Source organism: Lepidochelys olivacea, assembly GCF_965140295.1.
Source record: "Lepidochelys olivacea isolate rLepOli2 genome assembly, chromosome: 9".
Classification (NCBI taxonomy): domain Eukaryota; kingdom Metazoa; phylum Chordata; order Testudines; family Cheloniidae; genus Lepidochelys; species Lepidochelys olivacea.
In genome coordinates, this window is record NC_140419.1 from 67,468,665 (window position 1) to 67,490,292 (window position 21,628).

The window sequence follows — 21,628 nt, forward strand, 5'->3', positions numbered from 1 at the left end:
AAAAAGGTATTGTAGATTTTCTGAAGACAAGAACCTTTCTGCCCTGCAGGTAGAAAAGTGAGGAATAATTCAATGAGTTAAGAGATACAGAAGAAAAACCACAAGGAACTCAAAAATAAAACCATCCTTTTGTCTACTATAATGAAACTCTTCCCTTTAAATAAGTGTACCAAGACAACTTGTGTTCAGCAGTTCACCCTAGATTATAAAATAACCATATGTTTGAGATCCACTGTGTTAATATTTCAGCTTGCATTACCCTACAATTTGGACACCTGATATTAAAAGCAAAAAGAACAGCTAGAGCTGACTCTTACCGGACGTAATAATCATTCCTGACCAGTAGTAAGTGCTGCAATATTGAGAGGAAATAGTTTTCAGAAGCTGTGTCCTTCAGCATGTTATACAGCAGATGGTATACTTCATTCATATCAGTGCAGATTGTTAAGGAAAATGCCAAATGACTGAAATGAACATGTTCATATTGTAAGGAATACACTTGCATTGTTCTAATTAAATTCTATTGCCTTCTAAACAATCCCCCTCATTAAAACATTTCTATTTTTTCCAGCTACAACTAACCAAAATTATTTTACTGCGCTCATCAGAAGATCTGCCAAATAAGGCTCTAATCCTTCAACTCAGTGTTCATGGGGACTGATGGGCCCACATACAGCCCAAATGAACTCAATGAGCTTCATGTAGGCTCAGCAATATACCTGCACTATTTGTTACAGGACCAGGGCCTGAGGTATTTTCCATTTTCCGACCAATTAACACATTATACTTTTACATGAATCAAGATAAGTAATGGTGCAAACATTTTAAAATCATTAAGAGTTGAGGTTCTGTGATTAATTCATACAACAAATGAATTTGGCATTTTAATTTAAGAGTGGAACAAAATTAGATTATATATATTATAAATATTGATTACATGTTTCATGTCTGTTTGGAAATACTATACCTATTTTGTCTACTCATTATTATATCCAAGGAATCTAGAGATTTGTTTCTATCAACTTTTCATCTCATGGTGGGCCTGAAAGTTGACAAACAAAATACCAGTTAATGTACAGGTATGACAACGTGAAAGATTTAACTGATAAGAAACTGTTACTGAGTTAATATCCACTAAAATGAATGGGACAGTTCACATCTTGAAGGCATTCTTCTCAGCTTTCTGCAGACTCATGTAGTCCTCCTGGCATTGGTTACACTCATTATACATTTGTGAAGTTTTCTTTGCCATCTTAACAGCTTAAAAAAGGGCTGAGATTCTAAAGAACACCACAGTAATGCAAGGGGTGCCAGTTCACCATACCAATCCTGTGTGGCACATGTTGGAAAGGGTTAATTTCTATAGGCATGAATCGGGAAATAACTGGGAGCACTTCCCTTATTTAGGGCCGGACAGTGATATCCAGTGCACAGCTTTGTTAGCCTGAATGTTGGAGTTATACAGATGCATGTGGCTGTCTCTGTAGCAGACAGCATCTCCAATGGTAAATAAGGTAAGTAAGCCAATATCCCATTTCCCATGCTTAGAGAAGGAATGGAGCAGGCGGGGGGGCGGGGGGGGGGGACTTGCTCAGATATTTGTCACATTCGTTTTGGGGTTCAAGCTTCATTTTTAGAACTATGTATGAAGCAGCTTGGCATGGCAATAGTTAGGCCTAGGAATTGCTGGTAAAAAACGGTTACTTACTTTCTCGTAACTGTTGTTCTTCGAAAGAGTGGCTCCAAGCTGAGCGGGACCGGTACCAGGTACCATTCCTTGGACCGTCTGCGGGAGACCTCTGGCGAGGGCCGTCTCAACTCCTCCCGGTGCCGGTCTCTGGGCAGTGCTTGAGAGCGGTGTGCCCTTTCTGGTGCTTCCTCGCATCAACCTGCTGCCGATGCCACAAGCTCCTTCTGGGCCACTGGCAAGTGCGAGTCTGCAGAGTCGGAGCCATGCCGGGACGGTGTCTTAGAGCAGCACACCATTGCCGGCTTACCCCCTCGACAGCAACTGAGACATGGGCACCGGACAGTTCTCCCCATATGGGAGGGGGCTCGCAGCCGACAGCTCAATGAGGTCCTTCGCAGCCTCAAAGGTGCCAGGCGTAGAGGGGTGATCTGTTATGCCCCCGAGCCCATTCTCCACACGGAGCTCACTTAGGTCTGGGCTCGGGGGAGCTTGTGCTGCCAGGATCGCCTGCGTCAGCGCCGGTACCGCAGCCTTCTCACTCTTGTCAGCACTCGGGGCCTTGGGAGGCACCAGCCTCCTGTGCGGGGAACGACCACGTCTTCCTTTAGGCTGCGCCGGGGGCCGCACCAGGGAACGCGATCAGTGCTGGGGCCTAGCCTGGTGCTCTGGGGCCAACAGTTTACAGTGCTTAGCCAGTGCTGGGTCTCTCGATGGCTCCGGGGCACTATGAACCGAGGAAACCTGAGCCAGCGTCGGGCGCTCCGGGCCCAGCAGCTGCAATGCAGCCTCCATCAACAGTTGCTTTAGACGAAAGTCTCTTTCTTTCCTTGTCCTTGGCTTAAATGGCTTGCAAATCCTACACCTTTCAGTTTGATGTCCGTCCCCCTGGCAACGTAGACACGAGTCGTGGGGGTCGCTAACTGGCATAGGTTTGGGGCACATGGCACAAGCCTTGAAGCCGTGGGCCTGCGGCTTGCCCCGCGGCCCGGGACAGGTGCTGGAGGCCTCCAAGCACCTAATGACTTAAGTGTCCACAATCTGTATGGAAACTAACTGATAACAGCTACTCCAAAGGCTAAGGGACTGCTCTTCTACGAGAGAGAGGTTGTTACAAAGCCGCCACGGACGGTATGAAGAAACTGGAGGGGATCGGGCCAGCAGGGGTATATATGCACAGTACAGTGGTGCCACTCAGGAGGCCCACCGGCCTGATGGGAGCCGCTAAGAGGAAAGGTTACCAACACTCGTGCACATAGCGCGCACACATCTACTGTGGAATGGACGTGAACAAGCACTCAAAGAAGAACTTCTGTATTTGAAAAAAGAAAAGGAGTACTTGTGGCACCTTAGAGACTAACCAATTTATTAGAGCATAAGCTTTCGTGAGCTACAGCTCACTTCATCAGATGCCTATTTGAGTTAACTTTTTTCATTCCAGATGAAACTGAAATTTTCCATAAAGCTGCAAACTAAATGCCTATTTCTGATTTCACACCAGTTTTATGTAGGTATACCGTCAATTGATTTACCCAAGGGCAGTTGAAAATCACACCCAGAGTCTTTACCCACATACACATGTGATGAGTTTACTGGCATCAACTAGAAAGGGGCAAGAATACGGCTGGCACTTTGGAACGTAAGGTTAAGAATGTCCCCACATATCACAAACTTTTATACCAGTGAAAGTTAGATAAGATCTGTGTGTAAATGTTAAAGGACATGCCTGACATTCAGGAGTGCATACCATGTTAAACACACTAAAGAATTTTGCATTTGTAAAAATGAGTTCATCATCTAATAAAAGAGCAGCCTATTGTCTACACAAAACACCCCCTGAATACCACAAAAAAATTAAGCGTTTGGCTTCATGAACTGAATTGCATAATTTTTTTACTAATTGTATATTTTCTTAATTTATAAGAATCATTACCTGACAGAGCAAAATTACTGGTTTAATGAAAGGTCCTTTTTCATGAAAGATTACTTTCCCTTCATGACTTGTAAACTACCGTATATACTTGTTCATAAGCCAAATTTTTTTTTAGTAAAAAAGGGAACCATCAGAGAAGGGGGTCAACTTATGAACGGGTATAGAGAGGGAGAGATGGGACACAGTCCCTCCCCACAAAAGAGGGAGCAAGGAGAAGCAGCACAGCCAGAAGGGAAGAGGTGGGGCCAGAGTCTCTCCACTTCTGGCCACGCTGCTCTCCCCCCAGCCTCCAAAGCAGCTGCAGCTCCAGCGTTGGCAGGCTGCAGCCGCGCCAACTGGCCTGCCGGAGCACGCTGCAGCCATGCCACCCAGCCCAGCCCACTGGAACATGCTGCGGCCATGCCACCCGGCCTGGCCCACTGGAGCAGGCTGAGGCCACGCTGCCAAGCCTGCTGGAGCAGCTCCAGCCAGAGACAGTCTCCCCTGACTGTCCTCAGATAAGGTGGGAAGGGATGGGATGGGATATGAGTGTGGGGGTCCCTGACTAGGGGTGGAGTCACGTGGGGGGTGGTCACAGGGGGTGGTTACTTTGACCCCCAGCTTCTCCCCACAAAAGAATTTCCCCATCAGTTGCTGTACTGGCCCGTAAGGGTAAGCAGCTGGCGCGCCGGGACACTTTGTTTACTTAGGTTTACTGCTGTGCCTGCGGACACTCAAGGTAAACAAACCCTCTCAGCCCACCAGCGGCTTATACTGATGGCCCAGGAGCCAAAGTTTGCTGACCCCTGAATTACAGGGTCGGCTTATGAATGGGTCATAAAAAGTTTCCATTTTTACTTATCCATCTTGCGAGTCTCGGCTTATAAATGAACCACCTTATAATCAAGTATATACGGTAACATGCATTTATGTGTATTGGTACCTTTATGTAACACTTTTTCATATTAAAGCTACCGGAACATAAAACTACCTGAAACATATAGACCCAAGAGACCATAATTTAACTGTGGCAACCAATCAATTTAATCTAGAATCTTTTATTACATATTTAATTTATTTTAATTTTTATGTATATTCTCTGTAGTGAGTTTTTAAAAGGATATTCCATTTCAGCTCTGATGTCATTGAGACGATGTGACAATTCAATTAAGTCTTCTTCTTTGTTTTCATCAAACACTTTCAACTGAATATCAAGTTCTTCATTTTCTTTCTCTTTTAGGTCCTAGTTTTCAAAAGGCACATTTCAAAACCACGTTTGTCATCCTTTTTAAGCAGAATTTTTTCCTTCAGTAAATACATTAGTACAAGATAGAACTGACCAGAAGACCGATTAAACTTAGGTTTTTGGTTCTTTTTAAAACAAACAGGTTACAGCACAGTGTGTTTTAGACAGGAGATTTTCTTTACCTACAGGTTTCAGGAGATCAATACAGTAAACTAATTGCTAATACTTTCATTTTTAACACACTAGTTCAAGCAAGAAAACAGTATTACATGACACCTGAAGAAAGCATGTGGTTAAGACAATTGTATATGTCCCTTTGACAAATAGTGATAAGAACAAACAACATTAATAGAGAAAAACATACTGATATATTCAAGTACAACAGTCCCAAGTATGGCAGGAACTTTTAATTTTATTTTTGTTTTTGTACACAACATTATTGCTGTAGGATTACCAAAAAAGTATAATAAAAAAAATAAGGGGTTTTTTTTGTGCGTGTGTTTTAAGCTTTACATTTCCCAAACTATGTAGCTTGATTTCCTGCACGGTACTTCTTGAAGCCCATACAATAGTTTTCCCCTCAAACTGATGTTTAATTACTACCTAAAACCCCAGTCATTGATTTTTTTTTTATACATTACATTAATGCACATGCACCACAAATATTTAACATTTTTTCTCCCTAACTCAACATTTTCACAGCATGCCACGCTAGAGATTTTTGAGATTAATATATCACCTTGATTGTCTTTTACTATGTCTCCATTCAAGTTGCAGTTTTCAAAAACCATTCAATAATCACAAGTGGGGAATATTCAAAGATGGTGAAGAGGACTAGGCATGGAGTCTAAAAGGAAAATGTCAGCAATGTGGAGTCTATAGTTAGATGAAACAGACCTGACCGAGATGAATAATGATACTTCTGTTGCTTCCACAGATAATATATAGGAAGTTCAAGGCTTTGATTAAGCTATTTCACTGTGGCCATGAGAACCAACCTCTCAAAACACTCTAATAACTTCTGTAATTAAGCCCTTATAGATTTGAGGTACAATTTTCAAAAGGATTTAATGACTTAGGAGTCTAACTCACTTTGGGAGTAATTTACACACTTCCTGACTTTCAATGAAACAGAAAAGTTGAAGTGCCTAAATCACTTTTTAAAACAGGACTTAGGAGCCTAAATCATTCAAATGCTTTAGAAAGTGTTATCCAGGCTTTTCTTTATTACTACCTAGCCATTCTCAGAATATACATATTTAATTCATTTGTTGAAGATATAACATTTGCAATTGTTAAACAATTTTATTTGTCTAACATCTCAACTAAATACTAGACAATTCTTCAAATCAATGAAGAATTTTTTATGATAATATACTGCTATGATAATGATTTATCAATTATCTCTGGAATTCTCAGAAATGCTATCAATGCTATCGGGAGATTCCCAAACCTGAGCTGTCTTTTGTAAGTGACAAATCTGAGAAATTGTCACAGACTGAAGTGTCACTAGAGGTGGTTTTGGAATTAATTGAGAAACTTAACAGTAACAAGCCACTGGGACCAGATGGCATTCACCCAAGAGTTCTAAAAGAACTCCAATGTGAAATTGCGGAACTATTAATGACGGTCTGTATCCTGTCCTTCAAATCAGCTACTGTACCCAATGACTGGAAGACAGCTAATGTAACATGAATATTTAAGAAGGGCTCTAGAGGTGATCCTGGCAATTACAGACCAGTAAATCTAACATCAGTACCGGGCAAATTGGGTTTAAACAATAGTAAAGAATAAAATTGTCAGACACATAGAAGAACATAAATTGTTGCACAAAAGTCAACATGGTTTCTGTAACGGGAGATCACGTCTTACTAATCTATTAGAGTTCTTTGAGGGGGTCAACAAACATGTGGACAAGGGGGAGCCAGTGGATAAAGTATATTCAGATTTCCAGAAAGCCTCTGACAAGGTCCCTCACTAAAGGTTCTTATATAAATTAAGTTGTCATGGGGTAAGAGGGATGATCCTTTCATGGATTGAGAACTGGTTAAAAGACAGGGAACAAAAGGTAGGAATAAATGGTAAATTTTCAGAATGGAGTGGGGTAACTAGTGGTGTTCCCAAGGGTCAGTCCTAAGACCAATCCTATTCAACTTATTCATAAATCATCTGGAGAAAGGGGTAAACAGCGAGGTGGCAAAGTTTGCAGATGATACTAAACTGCTCAAGATAGTCAAGACCAAAGCAGACTGTGAAGAACTTCAAAAAGATCTCACAAAACGAAGTGATTGGCCACAAAATGGCAAATGAAATTTAATGTGGATAAATGTAAAGTAATGCACATTGGAAAAAATTACCCCAACTGTACATACAATATGATGGGGGCTAATTTAGCTACAACTAATCAGGAGAAAGTTCTTGGAGTCATTGTGGATAGTTCTCTGAAGATGTCTACTCAGTGTGCAGCGGCAGTCAAAAAAAGGAAGCGGGAAGTTAGGAATCATTTAAAAAGGGATCGAGAATAAGACTGAGAATATCTTATTGCCCTTAGTAAATCCACAGTACGCCCACATCTTGAATACTGCATACAGATGTGGTCTCCTCATCTCAACAAAGATATACTGGCATTAGAAAAGGTTCAGAAAAGAGCAACTAAAATGATTAGGGGTTTGGAAGGGGTCCCATATAAGGAGAGATTAAAGAGGCTAGGACTTTTCAGCTTGGAAAAGAGGAGACTAAGGGGGGGATATGATAGAGGTATATAAAATCATGAGTGGTGTGGAGAAAGTGAATAAGGAAAAGTTATTTACTTGTTCCGCTAATATAAGAACTAGGGGACACCAAATGAAATTAATGGGCAGCAGGTTTAAAACAAATAAAAGGAAGTTCTTCTTCACTCAGCGCACAGTCAACCTGTGGAACTCCTTGCCTGAAGAGGTTGTGAAGGGTAGGACTATAACAGGGTTTAAAAGAGAACTGGATAAATTCATGGAGGTCAAGTCCATTAATGGCTATTAGCCAGGATGGGTAAGGAATGGTGTCCCTAGCCTCTGTTTGTCAGACGGTGGAGAAGGATGGCAGGAGAAAGATCACTTGATCATTACCTGTTAGGTTCACTCCCTCTGGGGCACCTGGAATTAGCCACTGTCCATAGAAAGGATACTGGGCTGGATGGACCTTTGGTCTCACCCAGTATGGTCATACTTATGTCCCAGGCTAACCTGGCCTGCAGCAGAAAGTCATGTCCTGGCTCCCTCTCCCTTAAAGGAATGCACACTTTTTCCAAACAGCCTGATAACAGCTCCTACACCACTTAACATGCAATGAGGTAATTTATGCATAATTTATGGCAACACTGATATTTATATAGCATTTCATGACCATACTGAACTACAATTAACATTAAAAATAGTTGTGGATTTCTCAAGACATCTAGATAGACTCGTGATTAATAATTAAATCACACCATGTTTTAATATCATGTGCTGCAAAGAGCCACAGGAGACATATTAAAAGCCGCTTGCAGCTCCCGAGCCTCAATCTGAATATCACTGACCTATTGTGTTTTTAACTTTGCACACACTGCTTTATCTATTGCCTCCCAAACCTCTCAGAGAACAGTATCTGTCCCATGTTGCTTGGTGAGGCTAGCATGGTGTACTGAGGTATCAATACTTTTCCCCCTGAGTTTTACTTTCGGGGAATATATAGGGTTTATCGTATTTTCAAGAGCATTTATTTTCAACTAATTTTTTAGATTTCTGGCAGGTATTGAGCCTGGTAATTATAAATTTCCTTTAATCTCAAAGTGAAGTTTTCACTTTTGGGTAATATAGTGTAGTATGAAGCAAATACTACAAGTCTGACCGGACATTGGTCCTCTTAAGGCCAGAAACAAATGCTCTATCATCATCTCTCACATAAGCATTCCTCATTTTATTAAATGCAGAGGCTAGTGCCTGTCTACACTAACAACTTTTCACACTACTATTGCTTGGGGAATTTGATTGCTCAGCTCAACACATTTTAAAATCAAAATTATGGCAAGCATAAACTACCCTGGTGATGTAGTATATCAGATTACCCCAGAAAAGCACTTTTCAGATGGTCATTGACTTGATATTAAGGTTCAACTTCTACTTAATGCAGAACATTCCCATATAACAAAAAAAAATTAAAATATTTAATTAAAAAATTAAAAATAAAAATAAAAATTGTCAGATCACCATTAATACAAAGGTTTCAGAGTAGCAGCTGTGTTAGTCTGTATTCGCAAAAAGAAAAGGAGTACTTGTGGCACAAAGTGAGCTGTAGCTCACGAAAGCTCATGCTCAAATAAACTTGTTAGTCTCTAAGGTGGCACAGGTACTCCTTTTCTTTTTTCATTAATACACAGTTTATCACACCCAAACCACTTAATGCACAACTACAAATTTATCCAGACTTCAATTTCTTTTGCATATGAAATGTAATATCACATTTCACTTCAGCTGTCAGTCAGCTGTCAAATCTCATAGGTAAAATAGATCCTCAGGGTTTTGTTGGGAGACATTTATATATTACATTAATTTCTTAATGCATATGTAAATAGTTTCTGCATACCTGTTGCAAAAATTAAACCCTGAGATGTTAACGTATTAAAAATCCACACAGAAATGAAATAAATACAGTAAGGTTTTCCTTAAAAGGAGGGGAATGTGTGTGGTTACAAAAACTATGGATCTTTATTACACTGTTGGTGCATTTTAACTGGATTTTGCAATTACATTAAGCTGTACACATTCAAAGTGCACTTGTGACACATACAGTATTCCTATTTTTCAGTATTAGCATTGTCATACGTTTTATGCCTTGGGACCATCATAAGGGGATTATTTAATATAAGCAGAACGCTGTAATTCCCCTCCTCCCCCCAGTTTTTGACCGACTGTAACTACAGTAACCTAAAAAAGGGTCGCACCAGGAGAGTAACTGATGGATAAGGACCTAGGTAGATTTTCTCCCAGTAAATTATACATGGCAGTTTTCATTTCTTTCAATACAAATACTGTATTCTCCAGATCTTCTTTCAAGAAACAAAGCTTCAGACATTTTTATAAATCTGAGACATAACGAGTTAAGATAAAATCTACAAGAACAAGAATAAGAAACTAGTGAAAACATAAATTTTTAAAAATATGCAGGTGTTTCCTGTTTATAGGAGAAATCCAGAGTGCCAGATGTAAAAGAATGTGATATAAATAGGCACAAAGATACCCATAAGATTCTAATTTCAGAAACTGTCTATATATGATCCTGAACCTAATTTAAAATATTTTCTGAACACAGTTCAAAGGCAATAATCTTCCTGGCGAATGTGCAATGAACTCCAAGAAGCTTCCATGCAAATCTCAGCTGGTGAAATTTGCCCCGAGGCTGGCTACTGTCCCTGCCTCAGCTCTGGTTGAATGAGCTTTAATTTGTGCCTCAAGCATGAGTCCAAAGGAATAACACATAGAAATGCAGGAAACAATTTATTTCAATATTGTTCCTTTGGAAATAGAGTCATTTCATCAGGTGGTGTCAAAAGAAAAAAAATTATAGCTCTTCTAAATGGAAAGAAACTTCCAAGGGAACAGATCCAGTTTATGTCATGTTTCAACTGAGATGAAAGCAGAAGACAGACATTGGCAGGGGGACCAATTTATTACTATGGCTCTCCATCAATACCTTTGGAAGGACTTATGCAATATTAAACTGCCTTTGAAGGGCTGAGAAACCAGTAACGCTTGTCGTTAATTGTGTAAAATAAAATTATGATCATAATCTACCCACAAATCTGCTTTATATATAGTGGCCTTGGTACTATCAGAGACATTTACCATGGAGCAATACAAAGTCAAATCCCTAAAAACAAACAGAAGTCCAAGCAATGATAATAAATTAAAGCTTGATTTAAAAGCGTGCCCACTTCTCACACATCTGAATGGTGGAGTCAAGAAATTCCACAAGAGAGAAAATGCATGTGCAGGACTTGGCAGTAGAAGAGGTCATCTGATCCTGATATTTTCCACAAATATAACCACAACTGAGTGTAGAGGTCAACCTTAACTACTCTCAATTAGAAGTCATTCCACATTTGTATACCAACATAATTAATGATGCTTTAAAGTTAAAATATTATTTAATCTGGAGCCAAAGGGGCTCTTTCAGGTCTGGTGTAAAGTGATGGGAGGCTTTAGTCCGAATGACATCCCTTCTTATCGAATTCTACAGAAACTGGAGTTAATTTCAGAGGCTTAGTGGGAAAACAGTTAATAATGAACCCACCCCAATCCAACTTGAACAAGGTATGAACGAGCACCTTCATATTCAACACTAGTTTTAGCCTAGAAATGCTCTTATGGTAATATCTTTCTTATGACATTGGCATACATTAAGCTATTTCAAGGTAACTGAATATCATAACTGTAGCTTACTATGCTAGGAACAAGTTTGATCCATCAAAAGATCAGTAAACAAGAAATGACATGAAAAATTGCATCAAAATCATCTGTCCTTTCTGCCTAGAACTCCAAGCTTTGATCTTAAGATAAAAAGTTACACTGTGTTGCGACAGCAAGATTTTTTACTAAAACAATGGTGTATTATCTACTCTCAGATGACATTGAATCAAGTTATAGCAAGGAAGTTTATTGTATGTTCGAGAAAGGTACTTATTTTTCTGTTCCCTCAGTTATCCATTGGATAATTTCTATGTAAAAATGGTTGATAAGAATTGTTATTACTTATCATGCAAGAAAATAGTTAATCAGCACAACAGTTTTCAAGTAATGATGCTGATTTGAGATATTCTTAAAATAATTAAACCTATTGTTTCTGGCAACTTTTTATCTAGCTTTGTAAAGGGAAGTCACTTACCCTTCATAACTGGAATTCTCTGAGATGTGTTCCACATCCAGGTGCATGTGCCCTGTGCACTTTAGCCAGCAAGTGTCCATTGGTCACACCAACTCCCTGATAACCTTAAGCACCTCCCACCTCAGGGGTATAAAGGAGGCAGGGCAACCAAGCAATCCTCAGTTCCTGCACCTCTACCAAATCAGAATATTAGACTTGATAGTAGTGAAGAAAAGAGGTCAGGTTGTGGAACACATCTGGAAGAACTCCAGTTACTAAATGGAAGCAACTTTCCTCTTTTTTTCAAGTACTTGTTCACATGTTCCACTTCTTGTGACTCCCAAGCACCATCTAATAGACAGAGGAGATTCCACAAGTCTAATCGAAGATTGCTAAGCAGCCCTCCAAAACTGGGCAGCTGAAAAAGATGCCTGAACTAAAGAGTAATGGCTAGTCGAACTACATGTATTATTCCAAGTAGAAGTCCTACATATATCAGCTACAGGCATTCCCCTAAGGGCTCGTCTATACTTACCAGGGGATCGCCGCATGACAATCGATACATCGGTGGTCAATTTAGCGTGTCTAGTGAAGATGTGCTAAATCGACCACAGATCGCTCTCCTATCAACTCCTGTACTGCACCGGATCAAGAAGAGTAAGGGGAGTCGACGGACGAGCATCTGCTGTTGACTTCACGTAGTCTGGACCCCTCTAAGTAGGTCTCAGCTACATTGACTTGAGTTACACTATTCATGTAACTCAAATTGCATAGCTTAGATAGACTTTTCCCTCTAATGTAGACAAGGCCTAAGAGAGGCTGAAAATGTGGCCTGTGCTCTGCAAGAATGTGACCTAACATGACCTGGGAGTTCTAAATTGGCCCCCTCATAATGTAGCTTCATGTAATGTGACACTCAATTAGAGATCCTCCAAGTTGAAACTGCCTAACTCTTGGATCTCTCAACAACAGAAATAAATAGCCTAGGGGACTGCTTGAATGGCTTTGTTCTAGACAAATGAAGCAACAGAGATCAGAGGACATGCAGAGTATGTGCAGCAGCCTTTCCCTTAGCTGAATCAGTCTCTGGAGGGAAACATGGATAAGTGAATGGACTGATTTAAATTAAAATCTGAGATTATTTTAGGAAGATGTTTAGGACGTGAGTGGAGTGTGAATTTATCCTTGTGAAAAATCATGTACAGGGGTTCCTTCATCAGAGCTTGCAATTCACAGACCCTGCTTACCGATGTAATTGCAATGATGAACGCCATCTTCATCCATAGAGCATAAATGAAAACAAATATAAAAGAAGCTAAGTGAGCTAACAAGCGGGCAGTGAAGGCCAAAGAGAATGCCCTCAACAATTCATATGTCGAGCTTTTAAATGACCCACAGCTGGCTGGCAAAAAGATCTACAGCATTGCCGAAAGGTAATGCCATTTGTAAATGATGATGGGAGAGACTGCTCGTAACACCTGAACAAGTGAAGGAGAGGTGGAAACAATACTTTCAGAATGCCTAAAACGAGCTTTCCAGAGCTGTCAACAAGTGAGCTTAGTCCTGATGTAATGGAGGAGAAGAGAAATGCAGTTTAGGAAATAAAAAATGGTCAGGCAGTGGGACTGGATGAAGTGATGGCAGATCTGGTGAAAGTTTTGGATGAAAGAGGCATAAAATGGATAAGCCAATCGGTTAAAGCCATGTGGCAAGACAAGAAAATTCCTGAAAACTGGTGCAAGTCTCTCCTGGTTCCCATACATAAGAATAACTACTGAGGAATAAAACTATTTTAACATGGTGTAAAGATACTGGAAGATATTCTGGACCCTAGGCTTAGGAGAATGGTGGAACCCCTCCGTGAACAAAAGCAGTTCAGCTTTAGGAAACAATGAGTAACTACAGATGCCATGTCTAATCCGGTAAAGATACCAACAAGATAGCTTCTGGGCTTTCATAGGCCTAAAAAAGAAATATGATCAAGTGGACAGAAGGATCGTCGCATCAGTGCCGAGGAAGTGTGGCATACCTGAGAATCTAAAAACTATGGTGACTGCCTCTATATATCACCCAAAACAGAGATCTGAACACACTTTGGAATGACAAGTCTCTGAACTGAAAGTCAGACCACACCAGAGGTGTGCTGTTTATTATATTGACAGACTATGTCAGCAGGCAGCTACCAGTGGGAAAAGGCAAGAAGATGCTATATGCAGACAAAATAGCAATAAGGACATCCTCAAAAGGAAAAGGTTAACCAGTGGTATGACCAGCTAAACTGATCTGGGATGAAAATGAGCACGACTAAGACTGAGGTCACGTGGGCACAGAGATTAGTGGAGTAAGACTAAATCATTCTAAACAGTTCAAGTTCCTTGACTGCTGGGTCATGGCAAATGGCAAGACTGAACATGAAATACAATCCAGTTAGGGGAGCGCTGGAAAACCATGCAACATCATCTCAGGAGCAGTGTATGACAAGCATACGCCACTGAGACAAAAAGCCCAACCGTGTAAAACAACGGTGTACCCGACAATGCTGTATCATGCAGAAGCATGGGCAATAAAGCGACTGCAGGTTCAATACAGAGATGCTTGAAATGTCTTCACACCATGAGGAGTTACATGAAGAGACAGATTTCAAAATTAAAAATGGAAGTCAAAATCCATGAGGTGCCTAACAAAATCCAGGAAGCACCACATGCAGAGGATGAACGAGGCAACCTGGTGAAGCTAGCACAGCAGGAGAGGGTGGTAGGAAAGATGTCCAAGCAGAACAGAGGAAGAGATGGATAGACTGCATCAAAGAAAGAGGTAAGCAAGTGGATCTTAGGGCTGCCTCTGATAGATGGCAGATGCTTGAAAGATGACCCAACTGCAGTTGATGGGATAAGGGAAAGAAGAAGAAGGTGACCATCTTCATAACAATGGAGTAACAAGCATGAAGCTAATAATGCAAATGGAGGTCCAATCAGACTGGTAGGTATAACATTAAGATCCCAAGGTTTGGGGGGTGGAAAGAGGCTGTCTATCAGAGAAAAACTCTCAGAAGACCTTTAACAAACTTTCACTGAAGGGTGAGAAAAAACTCTATGGTATTGAATTGGTGGATGTGCAAAAATAGTCAAATGAACATGTAATAACCTTAAAAAGATGTGGTTTGTTGCTAAGCTTATCTATCAAGATACTAAAGGATATGAAAGATTCAAGTCTCTTATGGGGAAAGGTGATGTTGGTAAGCCAAGGATGACATGCTTCCATTTTTTCAAAATCACTTGTCCTCGCAGACTGCTTTCTGCTCTGTATCAACATTCTTGCTACGAAGGGGAGGTCCTTCCAGCATAGTTTGAACCTCTACTGGCAACCCACAAAACTGGAGTTATGTTGCACACTGCATAGTAATTGTGGCTGCCATCAAGCCTGAGCATTCAGCAGCATCAGTGGGGGCTTGTAGGGAGATTTAGCCATTAATTGACCCTGTACAAAGATTTAAATTCCTTTGAGTAACATTGCTCCACATAAGAATATTGTAACATATTAGAAGGGCCTGATAGTTCACTCTGTGAAGTTGAAGGATAGCTGATGACCAACCCTTCTAAAAAGTCCAATATTTTTAGCTCCGATTCCTTTTGAGTACTTCTGAAGGACTGATGTTTTGACTTCTCTTGTGCTGCATCACAACTAAACACCCTGGAACAGAATTCATACAGAAATATCTGAGTCTGTCAAAGGAACTTAAGTCTTCTCTAAATAAGTAATTTACAGAACCATAATAAAATATACAAATGGGAAAAAGTGGAGATTGCTAGCTTGGTCTGTTTCACAGACATAAGTGACTGAAAGGAACTAAGAGCCAGCTGGTCATCAGGCCCTCTTAATACTCATGAGGGAGGAGGGGCTCGAGGTCATCAAGGAAGCAGGTATGGTCAACTGACACTATTGGCTAAAGCATTCTGATCCCAAGTGCATATGGTGCATGCATACCAGAAGTGTTACATGTGTAAAAAAGCATTTAAAGTTTCAAATCTCTGAAAACAATAGAACTTTGGATTGAGGTTAACTGAGCAAAAAACAGAAAGAGCAAAAGGTAGATGATGATCTATTGCCAGCTAAGTTAACAATTTAGACTCATTAACATAACCTGCAAACTAGCCTTAACTGATTACTCCTTTGAGATTTACTTGGAATATGGCTCATGAGTGAAGAGTGAGGCAATGGCAACCAACAAATCAAGGGGTTGAAAGAGATTGGAATATCTGACTAAAACAAGAATTCTCCTCTAAAGTTTGCGGACGATACCAAGCTGGGAGGGGTTGCAAGTGCTTTGGAGGATAGGATTAAAATTCAAAAGGATCTGAACCAACTGGAGAAATGGTCTGAAGTAAATAGGATGAAATTCAATAAGGACAAATGCAAAGTACTCCACTTAGGAAGGAACAATCAGTTGCGCGCACACACAAAATGGGAAATGACTGCCTAGGAAGGAGTACTGCGAAAAGGGATCTGGGAGATCGTAGTGGATCTCAAACTAAATATGAGTAAACGGTGTAATGCTGTTGCAAAAAAAGCAAACATCCTTCTGGGATGTATTAGCAGGAGTATTGTAATCAAGACACAAGAAGTAATTCTTCTGCTCTACTCCCCGCTGATTAGCCCTCAACTGGAGTATTGTGTCCAGCTCTGGGTGCCACATTTCAGGAAAGATGTGGAAAAATTGGAGAAAGTCCAGAGAAGAGCAACAAAAATTATTAAAGGTCTAGAAAACATGACCTATGAGGGAAGATTGAAAAAAATGGGTTTGTTTAGGCTGGAAAAGAGAAGACTGAGAGGGGACATGATAACAGTTTTCAAGTACATAAAAGCTTGCTACAAGGAGAAGGGAGAAAAATTGTTGTTCTTAACCTCTGAGAATAGGACAAGAAGCACTGGGATTAAATTGCAGCAAGGGCGATTTCAGTTGGACGTTAGGAAAAACTTCCTGTCAGGGTGGTTAAGCACTGGAATAAATTGCCTAGGGAGTTGTAGAATCTCCATCATTGGGGATTTTTAAGAGCAGGTTGGACAAACACCTGTCAGGGATGGTCTAGATAATACTTAGTCCTGCCTTGAGTGCAAGGGACTGAACTCAATCACCTCTTGAGGTCCCTTCCAGTTCTATTATTCTATGAAATTTTAGTGCCTGCAAGTCCACTTAGTCCTACTTCAGCCAATCGCTCAGAGAAACAAGTTTGGTTAAATTTGCAGGAGATAATGGTATCTGTTCCTTGTTCACAATATCACCTGAAAGTGAGAACAGGCATTCACATGGCACTTTTGTAACCGGCACCGCAAGATATTTACATGCTAGATGCGCTAAAGACTCATATGTCGCTTCATGCTTTAACCACCGTTCCAGGGGACGTGTCCATGCTGATGATGGATTCTGCTGGATACCAATCCAAAGCAGAGCAGACTGACACATGCTCATTTTCATCATCTGAGTCAGATGCCACCAGCAAATTGATTTTCTTTTTTGGTGGTTCAGATTCTGTAGTTTCCATATCTGAGTGTTGCTCTTCTAAAGTCTTCTGAAACACCTCGTCCCTCTCAGATTTTCAGATTCTTAAACCATGGGTCAAGTGCTGAAGCTATTTTTAGAAATCTCACATTGGTACCTTCTTTGCATTTTGTCAAATCTGCTGTGAAAGTGTTCTTAAAAAGAACGTGTGCTGGGTCCTCATCCAAGACTGCTATGACATGAAATATACAGCAGAACGCAGGTAAAACAGAACAGGAGACATGCAATTCTCCTCCAAGGAGGTCAGTCACAAATGTAATTAACATATTTTTTTTAAATGAGCATCAGCGGCATGGAAGCATATCCTCTGGAATGATGGCCAAAGAATGAAGGGGCATACGAATGTTTAGCTTATCTGACAGGTAAATACCTTGCAACGCAGGCTACAGAAGTGCCATGTTCTCACTTTTGGGTGACATTGTAAACAAGAAGCAGACAGCATTATCTCCTGAAAATTTTAGGAGCATTAGAGCCATAGAAAGGAAACAAGTCTATATTCCATTCCATTCAAAGTGGCAAGACCTGAAAGGGACAAGCTCAGTGCTTAAACTGATGTTTCTCAACAAGCCTATACACACACACAACTTTTTCTGTAGAATTTCAGAAACTGAGTAGCTATTTTGTGCCACTTCCAATACACATCTGTCCCAAGCAGTTTGATGCTACTCTTGACCCAATGGAAGAAATCTGCCTCCAGAGCGTTCTGAACTTTCGACTGGTTTCGTGATTAACATAGATGGAGCAGTCATAGATCTCTGGTCAAATTCTCCTTATGGTCACCAGAACTATTAAATCTTCTTGTAGGGCACTGGTCCTCACGGCTGCTATAATTGCTTGCCACAGAGGCCTGAAAAGACTGCTTCCTTCTATAAAGGTGTTTGTATAAAATAATACATGATTCTAAGGCCAGAAGGAATACATATTCTAGTCTGAACTCCTGTATACCACAGGCCACTAAATTTCTCTCAGGACAACAGGCCATTTAATTTCACCCAGTGTTATTCTCTCCAACTGCCTGCTTGAAGAGAGATTGCTAGCTTGCCAGATGAAGACTGCCTCCACTCCAGCTACTTGTTCCCCAAATGAATCTTCACCCAACATTTTGGTAGTTGTCAATTGCTGCTTGTCCTGGAACTCAGCCACACATGGGATTTGGAAACAGTGTTGCAAGACACAGCTTCGACAGAACTCACACAGCATAAAGGAAACTGTCTGCGACAAAAGGCTTCTGACAGAAAAGTTTTGTGCAGTGTGGTTCCTACCTTGACCCATTTAAGCTTATGCTGGCCACTAAGGTCATGGTGTACAATCATCCACTCCATGATGGCTGTGGTGAAATATATAGAGATTACATTGCCCACAGTGCTTCGGAAGAGTAATTTCTTTTCAAGGTCAAACAGCCTTCCTCAAAGTCTTTTGGTTGATATTTCTCCTTGCTGTGAATAACAGTGTTTGAATAGAGCAGACACTTCTGAACCACTTTCAGCCAACAGACTAGATCTCACTTGGTGGCATGCAAGAACATCTGGGCTTGTTTACTTAGCTTCTTTGTTTCACATAAATCTTCCAATCTCATCTCACCACATCTGAGATTTTGGACTCCTGCCTTCAGCTGGAGGGGAATAACCATCAAACACACACAAAACCACTGAAAACTTGAATGGCTGGACCACGACCTGTTAAACTTATCACTATCCCTTCTCACTTTGTAGCAAGCTAGCGGAGGGAAACTAGACACATTATATACAAAACCTGGAATGTCACCATCAAAGGACTATTTACTAACTTCTCTAAAGAAAACAATATTCCAGCTGGTTCTCACAAAAAACAACACTTGATGTGGACAATCTCCTGTGCCACTTTGTGTCCCTCCTACACTTCCTACTCAAACTGTATCACCACATATGTAGAATCCAAGACTTGGCATTTACCAACTTTGGTAGTCAATGACATGGTGCAGCTGATGCACTTACAAGATGCTAGTGGATGTTACAACAAGGAATTCCATCATTTATCTTCAACAGGATCAGAGAACTGCAACACGCAGACACTACAGTACTCTTATGTTCTTCCCGACTCTACGAGAAATCTTGGAGAAGCAGAGATACCCCACAAGCTCCATGACTAGAAACATACCAATGACACCAAGCTATCTCTTTCAGCAAATGGCATCAAATCTGCATGAGATGAGCCACCAAAAAAGCATCTAGCCCTAATGAACTCAAAGAAGATTCAAGTAATGCTGGTAGGACAGGAGTTGGCCAAGGTTGGCCATCAAAGGCATTTACTCTTATTAAAAGTAGTATGAAGTCCCAGGGTCTCAAAGAACTCATCACTACCAACATAGTAACTAAGCTCAGGGACATAACCTTCATTTTGTCAGAAGCTATTCCCTTCCATCTCAAAGGCTCAGCCACCATGATTTGTGTATTTCTCACCTGCGGAGGAAACTATGCAAAATCGTTATATGGGGCTGATACAGTTTTAAAATTCGTTGGGAAACTGTCAAAACTCAAAAAAATAAAAACATGAATATTTAAGCCTCTTCACAGTATGGCTAGAAAAAGCAAAATGTCCCTCAAACTTCTTCAGTGGAGCAGCTTAAAGAACAAAAAAACAGAGTACATTTAATATTTAACTAGAAAAACTCCTTCAGTTATCCACCTGAACAAAAAAAGATTAAAAATTAGAAGTATAAAAATGAGATAATATCTTGAACTTGAGTGTGATAACAGAAGCTGCAGATCAAAATTCTCGATTAAACCGAGAGTGAAAAGTGAACAGTGGTCCCAAACCTCAAAACTTTTAAATCTACATGCTGTTACTGGTGCTCAGAGTAATGAAGGTACTTGATTAGCACTGTGGCAAGAGGATCAGTAATGTAGCTACATCGAGTCCTGCTGACAGTATTAGAAGCAGCAGGATACTGCACTTATACCCACTAACACTGCACAGGCTCCACTTCCGAAAGTAAAAGCAACAGAAATCCGATGCATGACAGACCTAACATCCACATTGCTGGGCTCATTCCTACCCCAAAGAGTAAAACTTTTGTTTGCCCCTCCTCTTTTTTTTTTTTTTTTTTTTTTTTTAAGGTAGCCATTATTTCTGGACTGGCAGCTGTAAGGGTCAAACCCTAATTCAGCATTCCAAGGCCACATGTATCCAAATGAAGGTACTTATGATTGTATTCAGCATTAACCAGATATATCCTGGCTGTCAGTTTCTGGAACACCATATAGAACGAAATTCTTCTTATGTGGTGGAGGGCACCTGATGCATTCTCTCCCATTTTCTGATACAGTAAAGTAGTACTGTGCGCCATCGTAATGCAACACCTGAGCCAGCTGAAGCACACCAAGAGATTAAAGTTCATGAAGTACAATAATAAAAAAAGAGGATTTTAGATAAAGGTATATCATCTTCACACTGTATTCCATTACTTATAGAAAACAGTGCAGCAAGAAAGCAGACATGTATGCTATGATGCCCTACTGTTAATAGTTAATAATAGCATCTTCATACTCGGATTATTTGCATTGTAATATCTGTCCTCTCCAAGAAAGAGTGTTTAAATGGCTCACTGATTTTGTTATCTGATTTTTTAAAAAATTAATAAAATTGGAGAGGGGTCAAGGCAAGCAGGAGAGCTGGGATTTTACAGAATTGTAGAAATAATTTTAAATGGAAAGCAGATCTATTACTATCTGCTCTCAAAGTGATATATATTGAAGTTCATTTGACAAATGGTGCATAATGAAAACTAAGTCCGTTAGGACTGTCACAGTAACTGACCAATTCATTTCTGATTGTGTTATGCTGATATGCAAAAGCAAGAAAGATTCCTAAAGCAACTCTTAACTGCTTTTCTTTTTTTTGCATAATCTCTTGTGTTCAGAATAAAATTATTAAAAACTACTAAAATATTACCAGCTCCTAAATACAAGTAAAGAATACCTAAAATATTAGGCAGGAAGTAGAATGAAAATGGATTCGACAGGCGGGTCATTATTGGTGATGTGATTTCTCACTCACTTTTTCCTTTATCTAACATTTAAATGAAACATTAAAATTCAACCAGGCTGCCTCAGACAGGTTTACTTTTGTTTTATAACATTGTCTTGAGGTTAATAATAATTATTTTAATTTCTGTAGTGAACATGTGGAAACAACTTACTGGCAATATTTTCTTCAGTCCACAGCGTAGGAATTCATTTCTCAAGTGTATCCTAAAATCAAGATCTTCTGGAGAAGTGACAAGGGCATTTATAAACTGCATGCAGGCCACCTGTAATTAGAAATATTAACTTACTAAAAATCTCTCTCTCAGCACACACACAGTTTACA

The 21,628-nt window shown here is 40.2% G+C and overlaps 1 protein-coding gene across 1 annotated transcript in view; it reads right to left on the minus strand.

The window, feature by feature from the left end:
• DIAPH2 (diaphanous related formin 2) overlaps positions 1-21,628 on the minus strand; it is an 813,565-nt gene that overhangs the window by 630,500 nt on the left and 161,437 nt on the right. Inside the window, exons 11-13 of the mRNA XM_084638844.1 lie at positions 21,459-21,569; positions 4,724-4,842; positions 318-434 (exon numbers count right to left, since the gene is read on the minus strand). Of these exons, the coding sequence (XP_084494970.1) occupies positions 318-434; positions 4,724-4,842; positions 21,459-21,569 (347 nt within the window). The remainder of the gene's footprint in view (positions 1-317; positions 435-4,723; positions 4,843-21,458; positions 21,570-21,628) is intronic.